Source organism: Daucus carota, chromosome 4 (assembly GCF_001625215.2).
Source record: "Daucus carota subsp. sativus chromosome 4, DH1 v3.0, whole genome shotgun sequence".
Taxonomy (NCBI): domain Eukaryota; kingdom Viridiplantae; phylum Streptophyta; class Magnoliopsida; order Apiales; family Apiaceae; genus Daucus; species Daucus carota.
In genome coordinates, this window is record NC_030384.2 from 31,184,156 (window position 1) to 31,207,374 (window position 23,219).

Here is a 23,219-nt window from a genome sequence, read left to right on the forward strand (position 1 = left end):
TACAAAGTGAATATAACAAAAAAAAGTAAATAGAGATAAAAATGTGTTTAGATATATATAGACTACTTATTTGTAACTTAAAATTTGAAAATGTTAAGTAAAAATAAATATTTGATCCAGAATTAATGATTTTTCTTGTCAGTCAACAAAAATTACACCCATAGGCCATATCCAACCCATATCCAATAATTAAGCCCTGCATATACATACACTCTAATACTCTATTGTATGTATAGATAGACATTGATCACAGGAACAAAAAATTTTCAGACATGGCTTACAAAGGTCTAGATTGTATCACCTTATCAGACATAGAAGCCACCGGAGTAACTTCACAACTTGCCCATGAAATTTACAACAAACTCATCAAAATCATCCAAATTTACGGCCCTGCCACTCCTGCAACATGGCAGACCATTTCTACAACCATTCTTACACCCAAGTTACCTTTTTTACTTCATCAGATGATGTTTTATGGGTGCTACAAGGACTTTGGACCCGACCCACCTGCTTGGATACCCGACCCGTATGTGTTTCTTGATGCTTCTAGTTTCTTTTTATGTATGTGATTAAATTTTATAAAGATGGCTTCTTTTTTTTTAGTTGGGGTGTGTAGAAAATAAGTTGAATTTGTGTTTGTGTTGATATTTGTTGCTAGAAGTGTTGATTTTCTTGTGTAATGAATATATTTAACTGTGTTTTAAAAATCGCTAGATGAGCTTAGGCAACTAAAGTAAGTTTTAGCATTTAATCACATTTAGGCGAGTTCAGGTGGTAAACTAACATTTATCGATTTATCAAATTTGGTTTAATATAAATTTTGATGAAAAATTTCATTATATATTATCTCCATATACTCTAATTTCGCGAAGGATGATTCTTCTAGGCTTTCCGAAAGCGCCTAATGAAGATTTTTCCAAAATGGGATCTTATGATCACCACTTAGCTCTGCCTATTCTGTTTTTTTAGAACAATGCTCTTCGAAAGAACTAATTTAGGAACAATGGAAAGGGAAGGTGGTGTAAAGTTATAAATAATTTGCAAGCTTCAAAATTGTTTGCATTCTCTATTGAACTATAAAGTTGTCATTATTATTTGACAAGCTGTCATTATTATTTGACAAGCTGTCATTATTATTTGACAATGCAAGCAAATTGGCTGATGGCTCTGATTCCAGAGTCTTGTTTATCTAACTCCGTGGAATATGTGATGTATATTACACTTCCTTATGATGTTTTAAGTTCTACTACATAATAAAGTGGCAAGTAATACAAAAAAGAATCCAAATGGAGCTTTAACTCTATTTAGTTTTTGTAGCCAATTGATTAATGTGATATGGTCGAATGCTAGATAAACCTAGGTGATCAGCGAAATTAAGTGGTAGCCTGGTAGGCAATCAGCTGATTAGGTTATTATTACTATTAATTCAGTTATATACTTATATATTACTTAGGGATGGTGCAATAATAACGAATGTTGGGAAACTTCTTGAGAAACGTGGGGAGGAGTTTTTAGGATCAAGATATAAAGATCCTATATCAAGCTTCTCTGAGTTTCAGGAATTTTCGGTCTCTAACCCGGAGGTAATCTATAAAACAGAGATGTCGTTGTTTGATAAACTTCTATTTGGATTACTTAATTACATCAATAAATTTGCAGGATTATTGGAAAACCGTTTTGGAAGAACTAGATATTTCATTCTCAGTGCTGCCTCAACGTATTTTGAAGGAGGAGCTTTGTACTGGAAGCGAGATTTGTCACCCAGGAGGTCAATGGCTTCCTGGAGCATTTTTAAATCCTGCAAAGAATTGCCTGTGTTTAAATAGTAACCGAACTTGGGATGATATAATGGTAGTATGGCGTAATGAAGGAAATGATGAAATGCCAGTTAACAAGTTGACCCGTAGGGAATTGTGCTCAGAAGTCTGGTATTTACTTTGTATCTCTTAGCTCTACTCTTTTGTTGACCATGAATATAATTGAAATTACTGACGTTATTGCAGATATCGTAAAATTTTTGTCTCCAGCCACTAAATGTAGACCGTGTCCGAAAATTTTGTGCAATGTGTTGAGTACAATATGATCCAATTAAGGTCTCCTTCTAAGTTCCAACACCTTAAGGTTTTGGGACATTTGGTTACTTAAGATGGTGTGGTCTCGGGTTTGAACCCTCCCGCCCCTCTTATTATTATTATTTGTCTGTCGGTTTGGTGCTTTCTTTTGTCTGTTTGCCAACTTGTATGAGTGCGGTTGAGTGTTTAATAGTTAAATATAACATGTCCCAGTTGAGGTCTCCTTATAACACCTTAAGGTTTTGGGGGTGAGTTGTTTACCTAAAAGAATGATATGTCACGGACTTGTGTGCACTAGAGCATAAAGAATCGTTCGCTAATATTTGTATATTCTTTAGTCAAGAATGTTGGTTTGACTAATACGTAAAATCACATCATAACCTCATCTGTAGGCTAGTTGCACACGCGCTGGAAACTCTTGAATTGGAGAAAGGTTCTGCAATTGCAATTGATATGCCTATGGATGTTAATTCTGTGGTGATATACCTGGCTATAGTTCTGGCAGGCCATGTAGTAGTGTCAATAGCTGATAGTTTTGCTTCTACTGAGATAGCAACAAGGCTTAAGTTGTCCAAGGCGAAAGCAATTTTTACTCAGGTTAGTCTCCTTTCAGTAAGAGAGAATCATACATTTCAGGTATTTCCAGAACTAGAACCAAAACTTTTTGACAGTAAGCTGTTTGAATTATCTCCTTAGACCTCAGTACATGGGTCCAAATTACTTGTTTTTATATTTTTTTCATAAGAAAAATGTTTGGAATTCTCACGCTAAGGATGCTTTTTCTGCATTTATTTTAGCTCAACTTTTATCTGTCAGAATTAGAACTCCAGTCTTCCGTTTCTATTGGCTCTTCATTTTTTTCAGTAAAATTGTACTTCTAGTTCGGACCATGAGTAAAAATTGCCTCAAAAGATTTGAAGTTGATCTTTTGCCATTATTTTAAAATGACTGCTTCGAAGAGGAAGCTGATGCTTTTAAAAATGAGTGTTACTTATTGGTGCCGCCAGATGTAAATATTTGAAGTTAATATTGGGTCATTAGCTTGACACCTGTACCTTCTTTTTTCTGGTTTTGTAAAATAATTCTAGTTCTCTTTTTCCCGTTGGTGTTTTTTGATCCATTCCATAAACTGAGTCCACTTCTCTTCTGAAATTGCTAAAGGGGAATGGGATTTAATGCTCCACTGATTATTAAATTTTTTCCTCAGGATTTTATTGTACGTGGTGATAGGCGACTACCCTTGTACAGGTGTATAAACATTTTGATCAGATATGTACCTTTCTCCACTACTATTGTTAAATTTTATCTCACATATAGGTCCAAATTTGCAGTAGAGTTATTGATGCTCAATCGCCAACAGCAATTGTTATTCCAACAAAAGACTCCAGCTTTAGCACAAAGTTGCGCGAGGGTGACATTTCATGGCATGATTTTCTAGAACGGGTTCACAAATTGAAGTATGTGATATATTCTGTATGTAAATGTTCAATTCATATGAGTTTGTTAGTACTCAATTTTGTTTTATGTCATTTCATCTTAAAACACACTGCTCCAGCGCTCTGCTAGTCGTGGATGCAGAAATCTATAAGTTGATCAAGTTTCACATTAAATTCAACATTCATATATAATAGAACTGGATTTAGACACTAATTCATCTCTTTCCTCTCTTACAATATCATGAAATTACATGAGATGACCTGTAAAACAGTAAACTATTACTGGGGAAAACCGCACCGCCCGCACCGCGATCACCCCTACTGCACTGTCTTATAATATCTCTGGCCACAAGTCGTGGCTACTCCCTCCATCTCATTTTTATAGTCTTGTTTGTAAATTTCACATATATTAAGAAATATTATATGTGATGTCTTGTTCTCATTTTCATTATTATAATTACATTAATTACACACGAATATAACTAAATTTTCACCCATTTTATTAAATTTCATAGGCATTTGCATGATAATTTCATTGATAGTTGTTTTAGTAAAGAAGATAACAAGTATTGTGGGAATTTTTTTTTGACAAACAAGACTATTAAAATGGAACGGAGGGAGTATCATCATGATGACGCATACCTTGTTTATTTTAAAAACCCATCACATGTAAATCAGATTTACAGTTAAAAAATACTAGAATTATTTGATCACAAAGTTTGATTATCTATTTCTCATTATTAAGATCTGGAGGATATCTGATTTTATTAGGTAAGGTTCGCTGCAACTCATCTGTGTGACATTCAAGTGTGGTAGTATCTGCATTAAAATCTCATTAATTTCTTGGATCGAAATAGTCACTTTGCTAGCTTTAGTTACTTCAAGTCCTTTAACAACTTTTTTTCATGCTATAGACTGGTGATGTAAAATTTAATTCATCCTGCAGAGAGGTTGAATTTTTTGCTGTGGAAAGACCAGTTGAATCTTTCACTAATATTCTATTCTCCTCGGGAACTACAGGTAGGTCAAAGGCTATGCATGACTACTTTAATCAATATACGAATGTAGTTGCATTAGCTTACTAACTTTTTTTATATTTTTTTGCCTGACACGATAGTTATGTTCTTGTTTATCTTGAAAGCAGATACCTATTCATATAATATCAATTGGCCTTGGGGCAAAAAAAGAGCCATATTTATTTGTCAAAGGCTTGTGATTTTCTATTAATCAATAATAAGAAAATTGGCCTTGGGGCAAAAAAAGAGCCAAAGTTATAAGGCTTCAGTAATAAGAATCGGTAAGGCTTCAATAATAAGAATCGATAAGCATTGTCTACAGATAATATCTAGGGCATTTGTTTATGGAAGTTACAGATAAGAATTTAATGACAGTTTGGATGAAAGGGATAATCTAATCTAGGTAGTAGGATCTTTTCTTGGATCGTGGTAGTGGGAGTTTTATACCTTTTGTATAACACTTCCAAGTCTTGATCTAGAACATATGTTGAATGAGTTCCTTTACAACTAATTTGTGCCATTGATGTATTGGAGTTCCAGATATAATGATCCTCTGAGGTCTCATTAGAGTAGGCTAATTTGCAGAATGTACTCTATGTTAAGACCAAAATTACGTAAAAATTAGAATGATGAAAGTACTAATTGAAAAAGGAAATATAATCTAAATAAGGTTGAATAGATGTATTTGTATATTATTTATATAACTTAGAAATTCAAAATATAATGTGAAAATCAAAAAATTAGGGTCTCTCACACTGGGCTCAACAATTCATTCAGGTCTGTTGTAATTGATGTACCACAAGTTCAGCTCTCAAGCTTCTCCTTAAACTTTTGTATCCTATCATTTTCATGATTTTCTCTCCTTGAGGGCCGATAAAGTCTTATAAGATCAAGCTGAATTGTATGTTGTGGCTTAGTTTCATATTAAATTATACAGTTGGTAGTTCTCACGTTATAAATAATTTAGGGTACAGAATCCTCTAGACCTTTACCAAATGTAAATTGTCTTGACAATTTGATCAAATAACATCAACTAAATCATAGAAGATAATTAAGAGCTTGTTAATACGAGTAATGCATGATGCAGTTCTACATGTTTAATGCGTAGATGCATAGTTTAGCACAGTAATGACTAAGCTAATTGTAATCTTTCTATAGGGGAGCCAAAGGCTATTCCTTGGACTCTTGCAACACCTTTAAAAGCTGCTGCAGATGGTTGGTGCCACATGGATATTCGCAAAGGGGATGTCGTTGCTTGGCCCACTAATCTTGGTTGGATGATGGGTCCTTGGCTAGTCTATGCTCCTCTGCTGAATGGGGCTTCAATAGCGTTATATAATGGCGTTCCCCTGAGTTCTGGCTTTGCGAAGTTTGTTCAGGTGAAGACTCTTTTGACATTTCTGAATCTGATTAATATTTGTTGTATCTTAGAATTATGTGTTAAAGTGATATATTAGATAAAAAAAATATGATAGTTTCTCTTTCATGATGTTATTATAGTTCAGAGATTAAGACTGTCTTCGAAGATATGTGAAACTGAATTAAGAGCCACTTAAATTTGAATCTTAATAATGTTCCATAATTTTCTATTGCAGTGAAAAACATTGTAATTATCTTCTCGTGAGCTAAGTTCTTTTTGGAAAAATAGTAGGAATAATAATTTCCGAGTATTAAATCTTGTGGCAGAGCAAGCCACTGCTATTGAGTGTAGAGATATATTCAGAACATTAAATTTTAGAACGTAGCCTACTGGTAGATTAGTTGGAGCCTATCACCAGATATTGAGTATTATATTGCTCGTAACTGAATGCACTATTATATAACTTCTGATGCACTTTTAGGGGATTTCCAGTGCATGCAGTTTGAGTCCCCAGCCTAAGCTGGCTTCGTGGGAGACACAGTAAGAAATTTGGTTATCTGATATACCAAATGTTCTTTATTTAATCTTTATCCCAATAAGTATCTAATTCATGACATTGGATCAGAATTGATTCATAGTGAAGGTGACACTCGAAATTCTGTAAAGTTTAATTTGTATAAACACAACATGATAAGTATTTTTGATGAAATCCAAATACATGAGAATTCAGTACATGTTACATATTTAGTGATTATATCGGTCTTTTAACTAATATATATATAGGCAAATGATCAAATATAAACAACTTAAATGGAAACTAAATAGAAATCAAAAGAAACCCTTACCCCATTAGACGACATCACCCACCCTCTTTATTTCATCACCCACACAAGGCCTACCCCTGGCCCCACTCAATCGTCCGCAGTCTTGGTGTTGGTGAGGCTCTAGTGGGCCCAGGATGGATTGAGTGGGGCCGGGGGTGGGCTCTAGGTGGGTGATATTATATAGTAGGGGATAGGTGATGTCATATAGGGGTGTTTTTGTTGGTTTGTATTTAGTTCCTATATGAGTTGTTTCTAATTGATCGTTTGCATTTATATGTATGTATGTGTACACACACACACATATAGGGTCCTACTCAATAAAAACTAAATACAAATCAACGAGATTAAGTAGAATGGTAGGGGTTTTGGGACCGGGGATGGACCCCGTCACCCCGAGATGGGCCTAGACGGGGTCTAAGTGGGTCCTAATAGGGTCGGGGCGGGGCCTAGTGGGACCATGGTAGGGCCAAGTTTTGGTTCTTAAGGCTGTCTGAAGCCTGTCCAGGGCCTGTGCGGAGCCTTGGCGAAGCCCTAGCGGATCCGGGGTGGATTGAGTGGATGCGAGGGTGGGCCCTAGGTGGGTGATGACATATAGGAGGTGGGTGATGTCATTCAGTTATAGTTTCTCTTGGTTTGTATTTTAGTTTTTATTTAGTGGTTTGTATTTGAGCAATTGCCTATATATATGGGGTAACACTCCATAGAATACCATGTTATATAGATTTTCGTAGCATGCCATTATAAAAATATATATAAACATATATTTATCATTTTTTTATGAAATATAGGTACAACTTTTGATTAGTAAATCAAAAAACGAAATTATACAACTTTTTTGTTCTAAGAATCACCGAAAATTATGCATATTCCAACATTATTATCCAATAAAATAATAGTTATCCGGAAATATTCCACGGAAGAACCAGTTTCAAAAATCAATTTTTTAAGTTTTATGGGGAACTCCTTAATTGGAGCACTTTTTAGGGTTAAATAGAGTAAATGACAAAGTGGTGGCCGTAGTTTTCCAAATTTTACAAAATGTTGGCTGTAGTTCAAAAACTACATATCGGTGGCTGGAGTTCACTTCCGCGTTTTAATAAGATGGCTGCCGTCAAGGTCCGTTAAATTTCCTCCGTTAAGTCCAAAAAAAAATAAAAAGGCAAGGGTAAAATAGTAAAATCACCCCAAAAGTCTTCCACCCATCTCTAATCACAAACCAAACCACTCCATCTTCTCTGATCTCAAAACCCTCTTAGAAATCAATGGCAAATCGAACGAAAACAAGCCCTCAACACGTCACAACCACCCCTACCAGAGCCTCAACACCTCAATTCACAAGCTTTATGAGCTACCCACTCCGCCTGAATATCATCTTGCGAAGAAGCCGGGGATTGGCGAAAATTCCGGCGAGGAAACCCGAGCAACCGTCTCCGAATCGGTTTCGGATCGTACCCGGGAGAGACAAACTCCCAGATGAAGCCGCCGTTCAACACCGTTGACTTCCCTGTTTTTCTCACATATGGCATCTTTCTTAAAACAGACAATAACTCACCTTTCTTTAATGAATATAGGCTTGCGTGGGTGAGAATTTATTTGTTATGGAAAATTGGAAGATTATAGAGATATAAAATAGGGACGGCAAAAGGGGAAAGCGCGTGACTGCGTGAGGGAGTGGTTGTTTACTGTGTACACAACACCTCCTGATCGTTGTTTACCCATAACCCGTTTTACCCTTTTCTTTAATTATTTTTTTCGACTTAACGGTAAAATTTAACGGACGTTGACGGCAGCCATCTTATTAAAAGACGGAGGTAAAGTCTAACCACCAATCTATAGTTTTTGAACTCCAGCCAATATTTTGTAAAATTTGAGAAACTACGGCCACCACTTTGTCATTTACTCGGTTAAATATCAAGTAGGTGACTACTGCGTCCAAAAAAATTCAAGTAGATCATGCATTGCAAATTTGACTGAAATGTATCATTCATTTGAAAAATTTTATCAAAAATATCACTCTATCGTTAGGCGAAATTCTTAAAGTATTATATATTGAGTTTCGCACATTTTTATGAATGATATTACATCCAAATGAAAGATTCTTAGTTCTAGTATTTTAGATAAAATTGGTTAGATTTTTAAAATTTTATTAACTATATATTTATAATTTTTTTATTTTTTCTTATTTGATTTAAATAAGAAGAAATAGTAGATTAATTTCTAAAAATCTGAAAATATTATCTAAAATACTAGAACTCAAGATCTTTCATTTGGATCATACTTGTTAAGGCGTAAAGGCGAGGCTAGACGATAGTCCACCGCCTAACTGCCTAGGCGGTTAGGCGAGCGCCTAGGCGGTAATTAGACGGATTATACGTTTAATAATATATTGATTATATTTTTTATATACATATATTTATATGTTATAATAAAATAGCATAGATTAACTATAATTAAATACCAAAAGTAAATATTATATAAAGTTAAGAGGAACAGGTCTAAAACATACAAATCTAGTAATTTCTACAAGAAAACTATGATAAACTAGATGATAAAATCATCAAGAAAAGGTTGTTCTTCATTTCCGGGTCGACTTTGAGTTGCACTCGGTATTTCCCCGTAATCATCATCAATATCTTCGTCATCATTTTCATTTGACAATATGTCATTGTCCTGGACTTCTTCTTCACTTTCAAAATCGTGCAAGTGAAAAGTACGTGAAGTGTGCGCACGAGAAGAACCTGCACCATTACGATGTCGATTATATGTTAAAATCTCCCTGGTGTTTGTATTAGTTTCGCCACCTTTATCACGATTTCTATTACGAAGATTACGCACTGCACTTGCCGGACCAGCAGCTATAACAACATGTTCCCATAGCAGATCTTCTCCAGGATGAACAGAATCACCATCTGCATTATTTACCCATTCACCACTCCAGTTAAAGTCTTCGAGCGCAATTGGATCGAACTTATCTCCAAGCTCACGGCGCTTTTGGAATCGCTCTGCAATCTTTTCATTGTACTGGATATACACGAGATCATTCAGCCTCTTATGTTCCAAGCGATTTCTTCTTTTAGTGTGAATCTATACAATATGCAAGGAAATAAAATGGTATAAATCGTAAATCTCCAACTGGTGCTAAGCAACTAATTTCTAAAATGTAAAATGAATGTTCTTACAAACTCAAAGGTGCTCCAATTTCGCTCACAGCCTAATGAAGAGCAGCAAAGGCCAACAATCCGTTTCGCTATCATTGCTAGGTCAGGTGCGGGACCCCCAAAAGCACTCCACCAGTCAACTAACATATTCGATATATAAAAAATTAAGTGACCTGCTCATAGTTATATTAAATGGAATACTGAAGTACTAGGTTTACTTACGAGGACTCTTCGTTTTTCTTTGATCAATTGCCATTTGTCTTGCAAAGTTCTCTCTCGTATGCTCGTAGTTATCACTTTGGTTACTTAGCAAATTCCTAGTCTCAATATCAGGCACCATCTTCTCCAAAACATCATTGAAATCTTCCCGGAGTTTGCAAGCACTACGATAGTCTTTCTCTTGTATGTCAAAGAACTTTCCAGGATTTAACAAACAAACCAGCAGCATGTATTTGAACCCCCATCTGCGTATCCCAGCGTTTCTCAATGATGTCAATAACAAATTTGCAAAGTGATGCATTGTTTTCAAAAGAATCTTTGATAGTTTTCTTGGCATGTTCCATAGCAACAACAAGTTCTGGCATTGCTGGTTGTTCATCAGCATCGACTACTCTCAAGGCAACAAGAAGCGGTTGTGCAGTCCTGATACAATTTGCAATATTATTCCATAGTGCAGTTGACATAATCAAGTCATAAACCTGTTTTCCAGCCTCTGTTTTAGCCAAACTTGACCTGCTCCAGTCCTCACTTACAAAGAGCTACCTCAATGCATCTTGGAATTTGAATAAACACTGCAGTGTGAGAAAAGATGTGGCAAATCTAGTCACTCCAGGTCTCACAAGTTCTCTGCCTCCTGTTTTAACCTTCATTGCATTATGAAGACGACCATGCCTATAAATAAATGTTGTTATCCTTTTTGCGTTCTTGATTGTGGCATCAAATACTTTGTAGCTACCGACATCCTCCAACATCAAATCTATGCAGTGAGCAGCGCAAGGAGTCCAGAACATTGGTGGGAATCTTTCCGTTGTTAGTAATTGACCTGCCTTCTTGTAGTTAGCACCATTATCAGTTACGATTTGAACCACATACTCCTTTCCAATCTCTTCAATTTTGGCTTGTAACAAGTCTGCCAACATCAAATGATCGTGTGACTCACTCGAAGCATCCATGGAACCCATAAAAAATGTTCCATCTGGGCTATTTGCAAGGAAATTAATCAGGTGCCTGCCTCTTCTATCTGTCCATCCATCTGACATGAGGGTACATCCATATTTTTTCCAAGCACTTTCATGTTTCAATCGTAGCTGGTCAGTTTGTTTCTTCACCTTTTCAAGCAAAGGGACTCTTAGTTGGTGATAAGATGGAGGAACTAAACCAGGTCTATATTGGCCCACTGACTCAATCATCACTTCATAATGTCTCGAGTTTGCAGCATTAAACGGTATTCCACATGCGTAGAAGAACTTTGCAATGTGTATATGCACCCTTTCCTTTTCTTCAGGTGTCCTCCGAATATTGTCCAAAGTAGTTTGTTTTAAATCCTTGCGATGCCTATCCTGAACAACTTCTTCAGGAGTCTTCCTTAAGATAGATGCAATGGTTTTTGTAGGCTTTGGAGGTGGAGCTTGAGGTTTTGCAAACTCATAGAGAGTTCCTGCTCTTTTTCTTTTTGCAGAAGTCCCAGAACTTGGAACGGGAAAAAATGCAGAGGCGCCGGTTGATTGAGTAGTATGGCCTGATATCTCTTGAACCTCGTCACTGCCTTCATCACCCTAGTCATCTAACATGACAGGTTGTTTCCTTTTCTTGCTTATCAACGCTTCTTGCATTTCTCTCCTGATTTCAGTTGTTGCATTCGGACACTTGCTTATATCGGCATAATTACCAGTCAAGTGTTGCTTGAGTCTATTGATCCCCTGTTTTACTTGTTTTCCACAAAGAATACATTCAATACAGCCTTTCACTTCTGGATCAGGCCAATATCCATACTTCCATCCGGGATCAATTGACTTAGCCTTATGTTTAGGATCAGTTTTGGGATCAATTACTTCATTACTCTTTCCGGATTCAGCCATTACAAACACTATCAAAAATAGACATGCTTTATGTGTTATATATACAAGTGTATGATATGTATATAATTATGTGTTATAAATGTATACTTATGTACACACATATATGTTTCTACATACATATCTCATAAATATAATACATATATATACACAGGTATATACATATATATATCTATATATATGTAAGAGAACAAGGAAAAAAAGAATAGTGTGTGTGTGTAAGAGAAAAGAAGAAGAATCAAAGAAGAATTAAAGAAGAAAGAATACCTGATTGATTAATTTCTATCCAGTAGTCTCGTGTTTCTCTCTCTAGTTCGTTGAAAATTAGGGTTATGACGGCTGCTGTTATAACATATAAGTTATAAGATACACGTGTTGGGCTGGGCCTGGATAATTGGGCTGGACCGGGCCAAAAATTATTTGGGCTGGACCGGGTCAGAAACTAAGACGAATTAGACGAGAAAAGGCGAGAAAGGCGTCGTCTTATCCGCCTAGGCGGCCCTGGGCGTCGCCTACCCACTAAAAATCAAGACGGGTCGGACGCCTTCACATTTTTTACCGCCTTGCCGCCTAGGCGACGCCTAGGCGACGCCTAGGCGACGTCTTAACAACTATGATTTGGATGTAATACCATTCATAAAAAATGTGTGAAACTCATTATATAATACTTTAAGAATTTCGACTGACGATAGAGTGATATTTTTGATAAAAAATTTCATATGATTGACTCATTGGAGTCAAATTTGCAATGAGTGACCTACTTGAATTTTTTGGACGCAGTCAGTCACCTACTTGATATTTAACCCGAAATTTTTGTAAGGGAACCGATAGCTATCCAAAGTTATATTTCAAAAGCCGTTTCGTAGAAGAAAACACAGGAAGAAACAAATATCATATTTTTTATTGAAAATACATTGGTTCTGTAAGTTAAAGCCCAAAAATGAGAAAAAAAATCATGCATTTACAAAAAAATTGTGACAAACTCCTTACAGAATGCGTGCATGTTATGTACAGAACATAGTAGTTCTATAATGCGTGTTCTATAAAATTTATGACATTATTCATCAAGTTTTAATGTATTATGCAAATAAAAAGGTAATTACTAGATTGCGTTGTGTAATGATGCAGAAAATAGTGGAAAAATATTTATATAACACGTAAATGTGAGGTACAAAACATACTAGTTATCCTGGGAGCTACTTTCTCATTTGAGCCTCACTATATATACATGCATGCATGCATGCATACATACAGACTTACATATATATATATATAGGGTCTTGCTCCAGTACAAACTCCTTACTGTACAAACGTACAAACCAGTGATTATGACAATAATATTTAGTGATTAGCAGATTTTAATTTAACAAATACATACATACATCCATCACCATCGCCACCACAATCACCTCCAATCACCACCACCACGCACGACCACCCCACCCACCACAACCACCACCACCACTACCAACCACCATCCACCACCAACCACCACTGCCCAACACCTCTCTCTCTCTCTCTTACCCACCACCACCAACCACCACCACCACCACTACCAGTGGCTCTCTCTCTGTGGTTGTTCGCTCACCGATTAGTGCTATACACACACAAACACACACATTCACCACTTCTTTTCTCATCTCCCTCAATCGTGTTTCTAGCACTGCCCTCGCACCGGCGTCGCGGCTGCCGCCGGCCGCGCTGCACCACCACTCGGCTATGCCGCCCCATAAGTGCTCCCCTCCCCTTATCTCTCCATCAGACCCCCTTGGTGGATTTAGTGATTCTGTTCAATCATTTAGTGATTCTTTTCAAGTCATTTAGTGATTGTTTGTACGTTTGTACACTAAGGAGTTTGTATTTGAGCACTTGCCTATATATATATATGGTGCTACTCTACTACAAACCTCTCTTAGAATAAAAACTAACACCAAAATAAAAAACTTATAAATCACATCGAAATATATCAAATATGGTATGGAAACTGATTGTTGGGAGATTAAGAAAAATACGGTGAAGTCGGATTTCGAAAAAAGTTAAACGATTGACAGGAAAAATTAATTTAAAAATGGAGGGATTCCGTGGAATCATGTATAAGATGGTACAGGTTTATTGTGTGTGGTGAATTCTAGGGGGACATTAGATTAGATTGATCCAATGGCTTAAATTAGTTTGTAGTTTGTATTTTACTTTTGGTTTGTATTTGATCACTAGCCTATATATATATATATATAGGCTAATGATCAAATAGAAACCAATTTTAAAATAAAAACTAGAAACCAATACAAGTTAGTGATATTCTCAGTACAATTTAGTGATTATCTCTTTAGGATTTAGTGATCTGTGCTGCAGAATTTAGTGAAAACTCAATCTCCAGATATTAACCAGCTTAGAATCTCCAGATCTGTTCATGTTTTCGATTCAGATGGTGGTGATAGTGGTGGAGATGGTGGAGGTGAAGGTGGAGATGGAGGAAAGATGATTGTAGCGGAGGTTTGGGCGGCTTGAAGTAGGGGGTTGGAGCGTTGCCGGAATAGTGGCGGCTCCGCCTTTGAAGTTGAGTCGAGGTGGAGAAAGAAGTATGAACGAATCTGAAGGAGGTTGAAGCGGCGATTAAGATGGGCCTGGTGAAGATGGAGGTGTGGAGGTTGTGTTGTTAAAGAAATAATGGAGGTGGAGGTGGAGATGGAGGTGGTGGTTATGGAGGGGGTGGGCGGCATAGAGGTGGTAGTGGTTATGAAGAGGCGACGACGGAGGTGGTGGTAGTGGAGGTGGGGTTGGTGAAGATGGAGGTGGGTTTGATGAAGATGGAGGTGGAGATGGGGTTGTTTAAAAATTTAGTGGTATTTGCTTTAGGATTTAGTGATATTTCAGTTTGGTTTTTAGTTTCTAGGATAAGGAGGTTTCTATTGGAGTAAAACTCTATATATATATATATATATATATATATATATATATATATATATATATCATACTCCCTCCGTCCCTCTCATTTCTTTACACTTTTTTTTTTGCATTGCTCGACACGCATTTTGAGGCGCATATAAAACATAGTTCCATAACTTTGTTTTGAAAATTTTCTTTTTTGTATAAAAGCTTAGATAGTAAGTTTTTATTCAGAAGAAAAAAAGTTCAAAGTAATTTATCAAACTATATCTATTAGAGCATTAGAATGCGTGCCGAGCCCCCGTCCCCCAATGTAAATAGTTGAGAGGGATGAGGGAGTGGTATTCCACATTAGAATCACATATTGTATATATTCTATAACAGAATTTATAATAAAACTAATAATTTGTGATGATGTACTACGAAACTCTGTATAAGAGGGATGTCTCTAGAATGTTGGCGTGTATATGTGTGTGTGTCTGTGAAGTGTTGAGATAGTTAACCCTTTACTCATACTACACAGTGGCACTTTCTAGTTTCTAAATCTGCAACTTTGCCTAGGATGCTGAAGTGACAATGCTTGGTGTGATTCCAAGTATTGTAAGGACATGGAAAACTACTAATTGTACAGATAGCTATGATTGGTCGGCCATTCGGTAAGTGAATGTTTTGTGTTTCACTTGACAAGTATCAGATTATGACAGTTTTGTATAATAGAGAAATAGCTCGACATGTTGTGTCCAGCTTTGTACATAGTTCCCTTCGTATATATTGCTGAAATAATTTTTTTCAAATGAAGTTGCTTTGGATCCACTGGTGAAGCATCAAACGTAGATGAGTATCTTTGGCTAATGGGAAGAGCTAATTACAAGCCTGTTATCGAGTATTGTGGTGGTACTGAGATTGGAGGTGGATTTGTAACTGGATCGCTACTGCAGCGTCAATCTCTAGCAGCCTTTAGCACACCTGCTATGGGGTGTAGTCTCTTTATTATTGGCAATGATGGAATTCCTATAGTAAGCATTTTTATGTTCTTGCACCCATGAAATAATAGATCTATTTGTCATTAAAAATTTGAAAACTGGAGTTAACATGTGCAGGTAACACAATTGCTTAACTTTTATACTTTATCTTCCCTTAAAAATACTATATTTAGAATCCGAGTAAGTTCCCATGTCAATAACTTCTTGTTTCAATAGTAAAGACATTTGTTTGAACCATAAACTTCGTTTCAACCAAACAAGACTATTCGTCAAAGGAGGCAAACTGGTAATATTGTTAAACTGATAATGGCTTGATACACAAAAAGTATGCATTTTAGCCATGCCATTAAAGTTTTTCATAAAATAAACTTGAACGAAAGTGTTAGATTCATGTCTATCTTTCTTGATGGGGTAGTAGCCTTCGAATGGAATTACATTAAGAGTTCCTCACAGGAGATTTACTTGATAACTGTAGATGATAGAAAACCTAGTCTGGTTTCATCTTTTCTTGAAGAGTTGGATATTTAATCAATGACAGGATTAATCGATTTATAGAATAAAATCAGACACCCTCAAAGAATGCAAACAGCAAATACGTTTATGGTTTATTCAAAGGTCAAAGTCGAATACATTCAACATCTTTTTTGTATAAATTTTAAATAATCTTTATATATACCATCTGTGCTGCCTTAGGTTATTGATAATCATGTCAAATGCTTGTAGTTATTTGATGTTATTATTTTCCATCTTGTTTGTCTCATGTCATTAATCTGAGCTTACATCTATTACAGTTGTAAAGTATCCTCATTTTATTTGACGTTTTTTTTTAATGTTTGAGAGCTGTAGAAGAGCATGCTACTTAATATATAATATTAAATTCGTTTCTAAAACATTTAAACTGATCTATTGTGCCTCAATATAGCCACCAAAAGTTCCTGGAATTGGTGAATTGGCACTTTATCCCTTCATATTCGGCTCATCAAGCATACTACTAAATGGGAATCACTATAATGTCTACTTTAAAGATATGCCTTCATGGCATGGAAAGGTAGGTAAATTGTTCCTTCATGTTTGAATGGTTTATAGCTTTTAATGGATATCAACTCATTTCTGGTCCTCTTCTAGATGCTAAGAAGACATGGGGACATGTTTGAGCTTACTTCAAATGGATACTATCATGCGCATGGTCGTGCAGATGATACAATGAATCTTGGTGGTATCAAGGTCTAAATCTTGCCTGTAGGAAGCTTTATGACGATATTTTATAAGTGTGCGTTCCGTGCAGATTTCAAAGTCACAACTTATTAATAAGAATACCCACATATAAGCATTTCAATATTATTGGTAAAATACATGCTTTCTTTCAGATTCAATTTTATGACTAAATTTTGGGTATCTATTACAATATTAGTTCCACAGAAGCCAAGTCATTTTATTATATATTTAGACCTTTATGCTTCACTCTCGTGACCCTCAGATACTTGTGCTGTCTGTAGTTTATTGATGTTGAGCATAAATAAAATAATTAATTCTTAATGACTAAACAAGAAATAATTAATTTCTGATTGATTTAATGTTATGATTTTAAAATAAACTTGGTTGTAATCTGTTATGACGTCTGATCATATTGGGTAAGTTTGGCACCTAAGTTGGGTTTCGGGATGAATCTAGTGTCTTAATGAATCTCATTGCTTCAACTCTGATAAAAAGAAAGTATCCTTATAAATATATAATAGGTCATTGCTCCATAAAGAATACCTTTATATAAACAATAATAAACAACACTATACAATCTAACCTAAAATTTCATATAAATTCTAGTTTTAAATTAGTTAGCCTTTTATTGTGAATAATAATAATTGAATCTAACATGAATTTATCAACAAATTAAAATAAATGTAACATGATTTTATGTAAATTTATTATTCAAGCAACGTATATAAGATTCTATACAAGATTCTATAACATTTGAATTTTGAAATTTTGATGAGATTCTATATGTCAAGCTTAATTATTGTTAAACTTAGTGATTCTAAACTTAACAAATCATTTTATTATGAAAAATGAAGTGTTATGATAGTGTTCTTTATTGTTTCCTTATTTGATGGTGTTCTTTGTGGAGTGCAACCTATATATGTATTACTACGGAAGAGAGGAATTTGGTAGTTATTGTCAACTGACTTTATGCCTAGCATAACTAAAAAGTTAAATACTTCATCCTGTGTGCAGGTAAGCTCGGTTGAGATAGAGCGTATTACTAATGCGGTTGATGACTCTGTCCATGAGACAGCAGCCATAGGGGTGCCACCACAGGGAGGTGGACCCGAGAGATTGGTTATTGCTGTTGTTTTTAAAGATTCAAATGTGTCCACACCGGATTTAGACAAGTTGAGGGTATCTTTGAATTCCGCACTGCAGAAGAAATTGAACCCACTGTTTAAGGTATTACCCACCGTCATTAAACTAGCCACTTTTATATAAAACATTTTCGAGTATATAAGATATATTTTCTGAACCTTGTTCCATTTATATTGTTTTTTTAGGTGTCTCATATTGTTCCCGTCTCATCTCTTCCCAGAACAGCAACAAATAAGGTTATGAGACGAATTTTGCGACAGCAGTTCACCAAAATTGACCAAAACTCTAAGCTGTGAGCTTCATTAATCTCAAAACGTGTTTCAACTCCTTTTTATGTTCATAACAAGTATATAGTGGTACTTCTGTAGCTTAGTGATCCATTGATTTGGAATATATAGTATATATGTAACTATAGGTTACCATCATAGATATCGTATATAGAACCTTAGGATAATCTGTCATTCGGTTTACTATTAGGAAGATACAATCAATATTGATAATTGAAATTGTACTTGTATTTATGAATTTGAATCTCAGTTGTAATAAATCAAGTAAATCCATGACTATCCTGTTAGAGCATCTCCAACCCTCTAAAAAAACCCTTAGTTTTAAATGGATAAATGATACCGTAAATAAAATTATAAAGAACATTTAAAAAAATATTGCATTCCCCTTGTCTAAAAATTTAGCCAACCCGGTGATGTTGGTTATATATATCAAAGCCCAAGACACCCGTAGCAAGATTCCATTATCTATTAACATAATAAAATAATATATTGTATTTATAACAACTTGAAATAATAATAACATACTATGTTTAAAATATAGCCAATACATCAGAGGACAAAACCTTATGGTTTCAACAAATTTACAAATTTTACATAATCAATATTTTATACTCCCTCCGTCGCTCCCATTGTTTACTAATGGTTGAGCGTGGAGATTAAGAAAATGTATAAAGTAGTGGGAAAGAGAAAGAGAAGTGGGTAAATTTGTGAGACCAATTGATATTTAATGTATAAAGTGAGTATAGCGGAGGAAAGTAGTGGATGTATTTAATTTTATATTATAAATTTTCTATTTTTGACAGGTTTTGAAATGTAAAAAATAGAATGGATATCCTGAAAAATGGTTGGGATAGAGGGAATATTATTTTAGCCAGCATGCCCTTATATCAAAACTAAGTTTAAAATTTAAAAAAAAAAAACAACTAAGTTTTGCAAAAATATTAATCCCAAATCTTAGTGAGTCATCAAAGTAGGATCTTGTACATGTAGTTAATATAGATGTAAACTTCAACTATCAATCAATATTTTTCAATTAAATCGAAACTAATATCAGGAGCTACAAGTAAAATGGTATCTCTATATTTTTTTAAGGAAAGGGTATGTTATCATAAAGATGAATTTAGCAATCTTGCTTTCTTGCACTTTTTGTTGGGAATTAATTGGCTCCAAGCAATAGTTTATTTATATGTACTCATGTAATATTTCATTATTGATTAAAGTTGAAATGAATAAGATCTCAGGATTTATTGTGTGTTTTTTGCCAATTCTTTGTGGAGATAGGTATTTACCCTTGTTTTTAACATGTCCTGCATATGATATAATATGATATCAGAGTCACCGTTCCTCCCTCCAAACACTGCCTTCATACATACTCCCACAACCTTCACCTTTACCAAACACGTTGCCTAATGCCTACAATTAAAAAAAGAAATGACAGCCACCAGAAACCTCCGACCAAAGCCTAGAGCCATCACTAGCAAAGTGCCTTGTTCCTGCAGTTTTAAAATATACACAACAGCCAGTCCCTGATTAACATGAGATGATTAGCCAGGTGACTTGTAGCTTGAGACAAAAACCTTTACCCGAAATTACCAATCAACTCCTTCCTCAATTTGTTGAAACTTGCATTATATCAATAAAGATTGCCGGACATTTTTTTAACAATAGTAGGGTTTAAACCAGGTCGATACATGCTAACCAAGGTACTTTTATCATGATTAAAATCTAAACGAGCGGACAAGTGACAAAACTTACTAGTATAAATAATCTATACCAAATGTGATGACCTAAATCTCCAAGACAATTTTCCAACTCATCACATGCCTTTTGCTCTATACAATCATCTAATTATAACCATGAGGAGGGCACTCTTCTTCCCCTTTAACAAATGTTAGGGGTGATCAAAAAACCGCCCAAACCGCACCGCAAAACGCGGTTTTAAAACTTTGTGGTGCGGTTGCGGTTTGAATTTTTCCCAAACCGCGCGGTGTGGTGCGGGTTGCGGTTTGACATATTACTAGTGCGGTTCAAACTGCACCGCACCACAATGTTGTAATATATATAAATATATTAGTGATTGTCGAATAAAATTTTATTATATACATATATATTATTTATAATTATGTTATATATATTTGTTAAATCTTTTCAAATAATAGTTAATTATTATTTTATTAATCTCAAGTTACTATTATACCATATTTGTATGAAATGATTATATTATTATAATATGTCTCTTAGTACTCATATTTATTATTATATTTACATTTTTGTTTGCATTATTTTAGTAGTTGTAACTCTGAAATGATAAATATCATATAAATTCATTACAAGAAAAGATTTTAGTTATTGTATATTTAAAGGGAATTGATAAATAAGCTCCAAAATTTACTATTTAAGCTCCAATTCAATTTTTTTAGTTATCCAAGTCTCACTATCACCACTAATATGGATGAAATATGTGGAGAAGGCATGGGTAAATATGATATAAAATTTGGATTTGGAGCTTAAATAGTAAACTGTGGAGCTTATTTATCAATTCTCTATTTAAATTTTATTTCTAACTTCAACTAAAAATATTTATTCCTAAGCATGCAAACCGCACAAACCGCACCGTACTGCATTTTTGCGGTGCGGTTTACGCGGTTTTTATGCTAGCGCTGTGCGGTTGCGGTTTGAGTTTTCAACCAAACCGCATACGCTGTTTGGTATGCGGTTTTAAAGAAAAACCACACCGCGATCACCCCTAACAAATGTTACCCTTTTAACCGAGTTCGGTGTTTTGGGTTAAAGACATTTAAAAGTATTTATGACATGTCTCTTGGCAGTTAAAGCACATTTGACCCCAATCATAGTGAATTTTTTTGATTTTGATTCCAAGCACCACAAACTTCAGCCACCACCATTAGCCGCCAGTATCCACACTAGCAGCTAGTAGCCATCTTCCACCATGACAACCCTTGAGTTTAGTTGCTACATGCATTATTTTCAACATGTTAATACATTAAAGTACAAATTCCAAAATACTAAGGACTTTTGACTTTTGGAATTTGAACTTAAAGCACAAGGAGAAGCTTTTCAATGAACCTTTGGCACGATAATAGACTAATTCAGTAGTCGGTAATAGTTAAAACTACTAAAGGAAGAAGAAAGCGGTACTTTGTCAGAATGACTACAATAGCTTGGAAGCAGAGATCAGGAATAAGTACAAATGAAAAGAGGCTAGGTGAAGGATAACTAGAGGCAGAAGGGAATGAGGGAGATAAGAAAAGATAATATAATAGTGGAAGAAGATAAATCTTGGATGGGTGGTGTAAAATAAAATGACTTTACTCACCTAAAATAAAATGAATAATGTGACATATTTGATGGAATGTAGTAAAGTTGATAATATATATGTTTCATAAATCTCAACCAGTGACCTTAGAGCTCATTCCATTCTTCCACCCAAACACAACTTAATAGTCTTACATTGTACAAGAGTCTCCGTCCCTCCCTTTAGCCATAAAAATTGTCCCAGTCATTCTGTTCATACTTCTGCACTTGTTATTTTGTTATGTATGTTGGCATATTACCTATTTATATCTTCGATCTCCTTGAGTTTAGTTGCTAAAATCCCTAGATTGATAAATAGTTCCATATGATTGTCCTTTGTAACCTCAGCTGTTCCTAAAATCAGTTCAGGTATGTTGCTATTTTCTGGTCCTAGTGATTATGATTTCACCTTTGACTGGCATTTGCTATTGACATATTATATTACAATGAATTTTTGAATTCCATCTGGAGCAATAGTTTCAAATAATTGGTGATAAAAGTTAGTATTTAGTCATGTATTAATTCTTGATATTTGTATTTTTGTTTGGTATATGCTTATGTAATTATTTATGATTACTAGCTGCATGTATCTAGTAACTACAAAGTATCCGGTATTTTACAATGAATCATATTTATCTCTATTTCGAGCCAATAAAGTTCTTATAAACATTTCTGATATAACTTTGTACAGCAATTGAATTTTTTTCTTTTTTTTTTCCTACTTTTTAGTGCTTAAGATTATCAGTTGTTATAATCTCAGATTATAATGCTGCCGCCTTTTGTTAACGTGTAATCACTTCTTGGCACATTGTTTTTCATTCTCCATTAGTAATCCTAGGGTACTCTGGCATTCTTTTAGGATAATCTTAGTATGACAGTAACAGTCTCTGTAATATCAGTAGATATAAACAAGGAGCATAGCACCCGCTGTGATGCAGCAAGATGGAAAACCACTAATTAATGATGAAGAAGCAGATGATAGTGAATAATGTACGAAAAAAGAAGATGAAGGCTGCAGAGGAGAAGAAGATGAAGAAGCAAGAAGTACTGTTGACGAAATAATTTGATTCTCAATTGCAGTCTGGTAATCAGTTTTAAAGTACTGTTCCGCGGACACAGGGAGAGGCATTTAAAACAATTTTATATACATTTTTTTTTGAAAATTCAGCGGGGTTGAGAGCTTTTTCCTTTGTGAGGATATAGTCACATCTATGTTTTAACAGACAATCGAGGCTCGTTAGTGGTATAACAACTTCTGCAGTTCATTTCAATTGTTAGAATTATACAGAGTTCATCTGCTTTCAAAGTATTGTTAAGTAAACTAGGAGGGAATCCCCTCGTTCTTTATTAAAAGGCTGGAGGTTCGATGATGCACGTCGCCAAACAGTAAATTGTTGGTGTTATGGTGTAGGGTGTTGGTGCCATTTTGAGCGCTTGTTCTGTGAGCTT

General features: G+C 35.1%; 2 protein-coding genes across 4 annotated transcripts; one reads left to right on the plus strand and one right to left on the minus strand.

Annotated features, from left to right (window-relative positions):
- Positions 1-169: 169 nt before the first annotated feature.
- On the plus strand, positions 170-23,041 carry LOC108217558 (hexanoyl-CoA synthase). 3 transcript variants are annotated; one of them, XR_010291095.1, is made up of 15 exons: positions 170-526; positions 1,454-1,583; positions 1,660-1,928; positions 2,465-2,669; positions 3,280-3,320; positions 3,404-3,529; positions 4,455-4,528; positions 5,683-5,903; positions 15,389-15,483; positions 15,627-15,843; positions 16,733-16,858; positions 16,936-17,034; positions 18,040-18,252; positions 18,354-22,139; positions 22,673-23,041. XR_010291095.1 is itself a non-coding variant. In XM_017390388.2 (15 exons), the coding sequence occupies exons 1-15, from the start codon at positions 273-275 to the stop codon at positions 22,689-22,691; spliced, it is 2,199 nt and encodes a 732-aa protein (XP_017245877.1). In that variant the 5' UTR covers positions 184-272; the 3' UTR covers positions 22,692-23,041. The 3 variants fall into 3 exon arrangements, 2 of the variants coding, with proteins under 2 accessions (XP_017245877.1, XP_017245878.1); XM_017390388.2 differs by having other exon boundaries at positions 184-526; positions 18,354-18,460; positions 22,670-23,041; XM_017390389.2 differs by having other exon boundaries at positions 184-526; positions 18,354-18,460.
- On the minus strand, positions 8,671-12,551 carry LOC108217580 (uncharacterized). Its single transcript, XM_064091370.1, has 4 exons — positions 12,209-12,551; positions 10,089-11,952; positions 9,888-10,006; positions 8,671-9,792 (listed from the first exon to the last, which is right to left on the minus strand). Exons 2-4 carry the CDS (start codon positions 10,468-10,470, stop codon positions 9,250-9,252), a joined length of 1,044 nt encoding a protein of 347 aa, XP_063947440.1. The 5' UTR covers positions 10,471-11,952; positions 12,209-12,551; the 3' UTR covers positions 8,671-9,249.
- Positions 23,042-23,219: the final 178 nt, after the last annotated feature.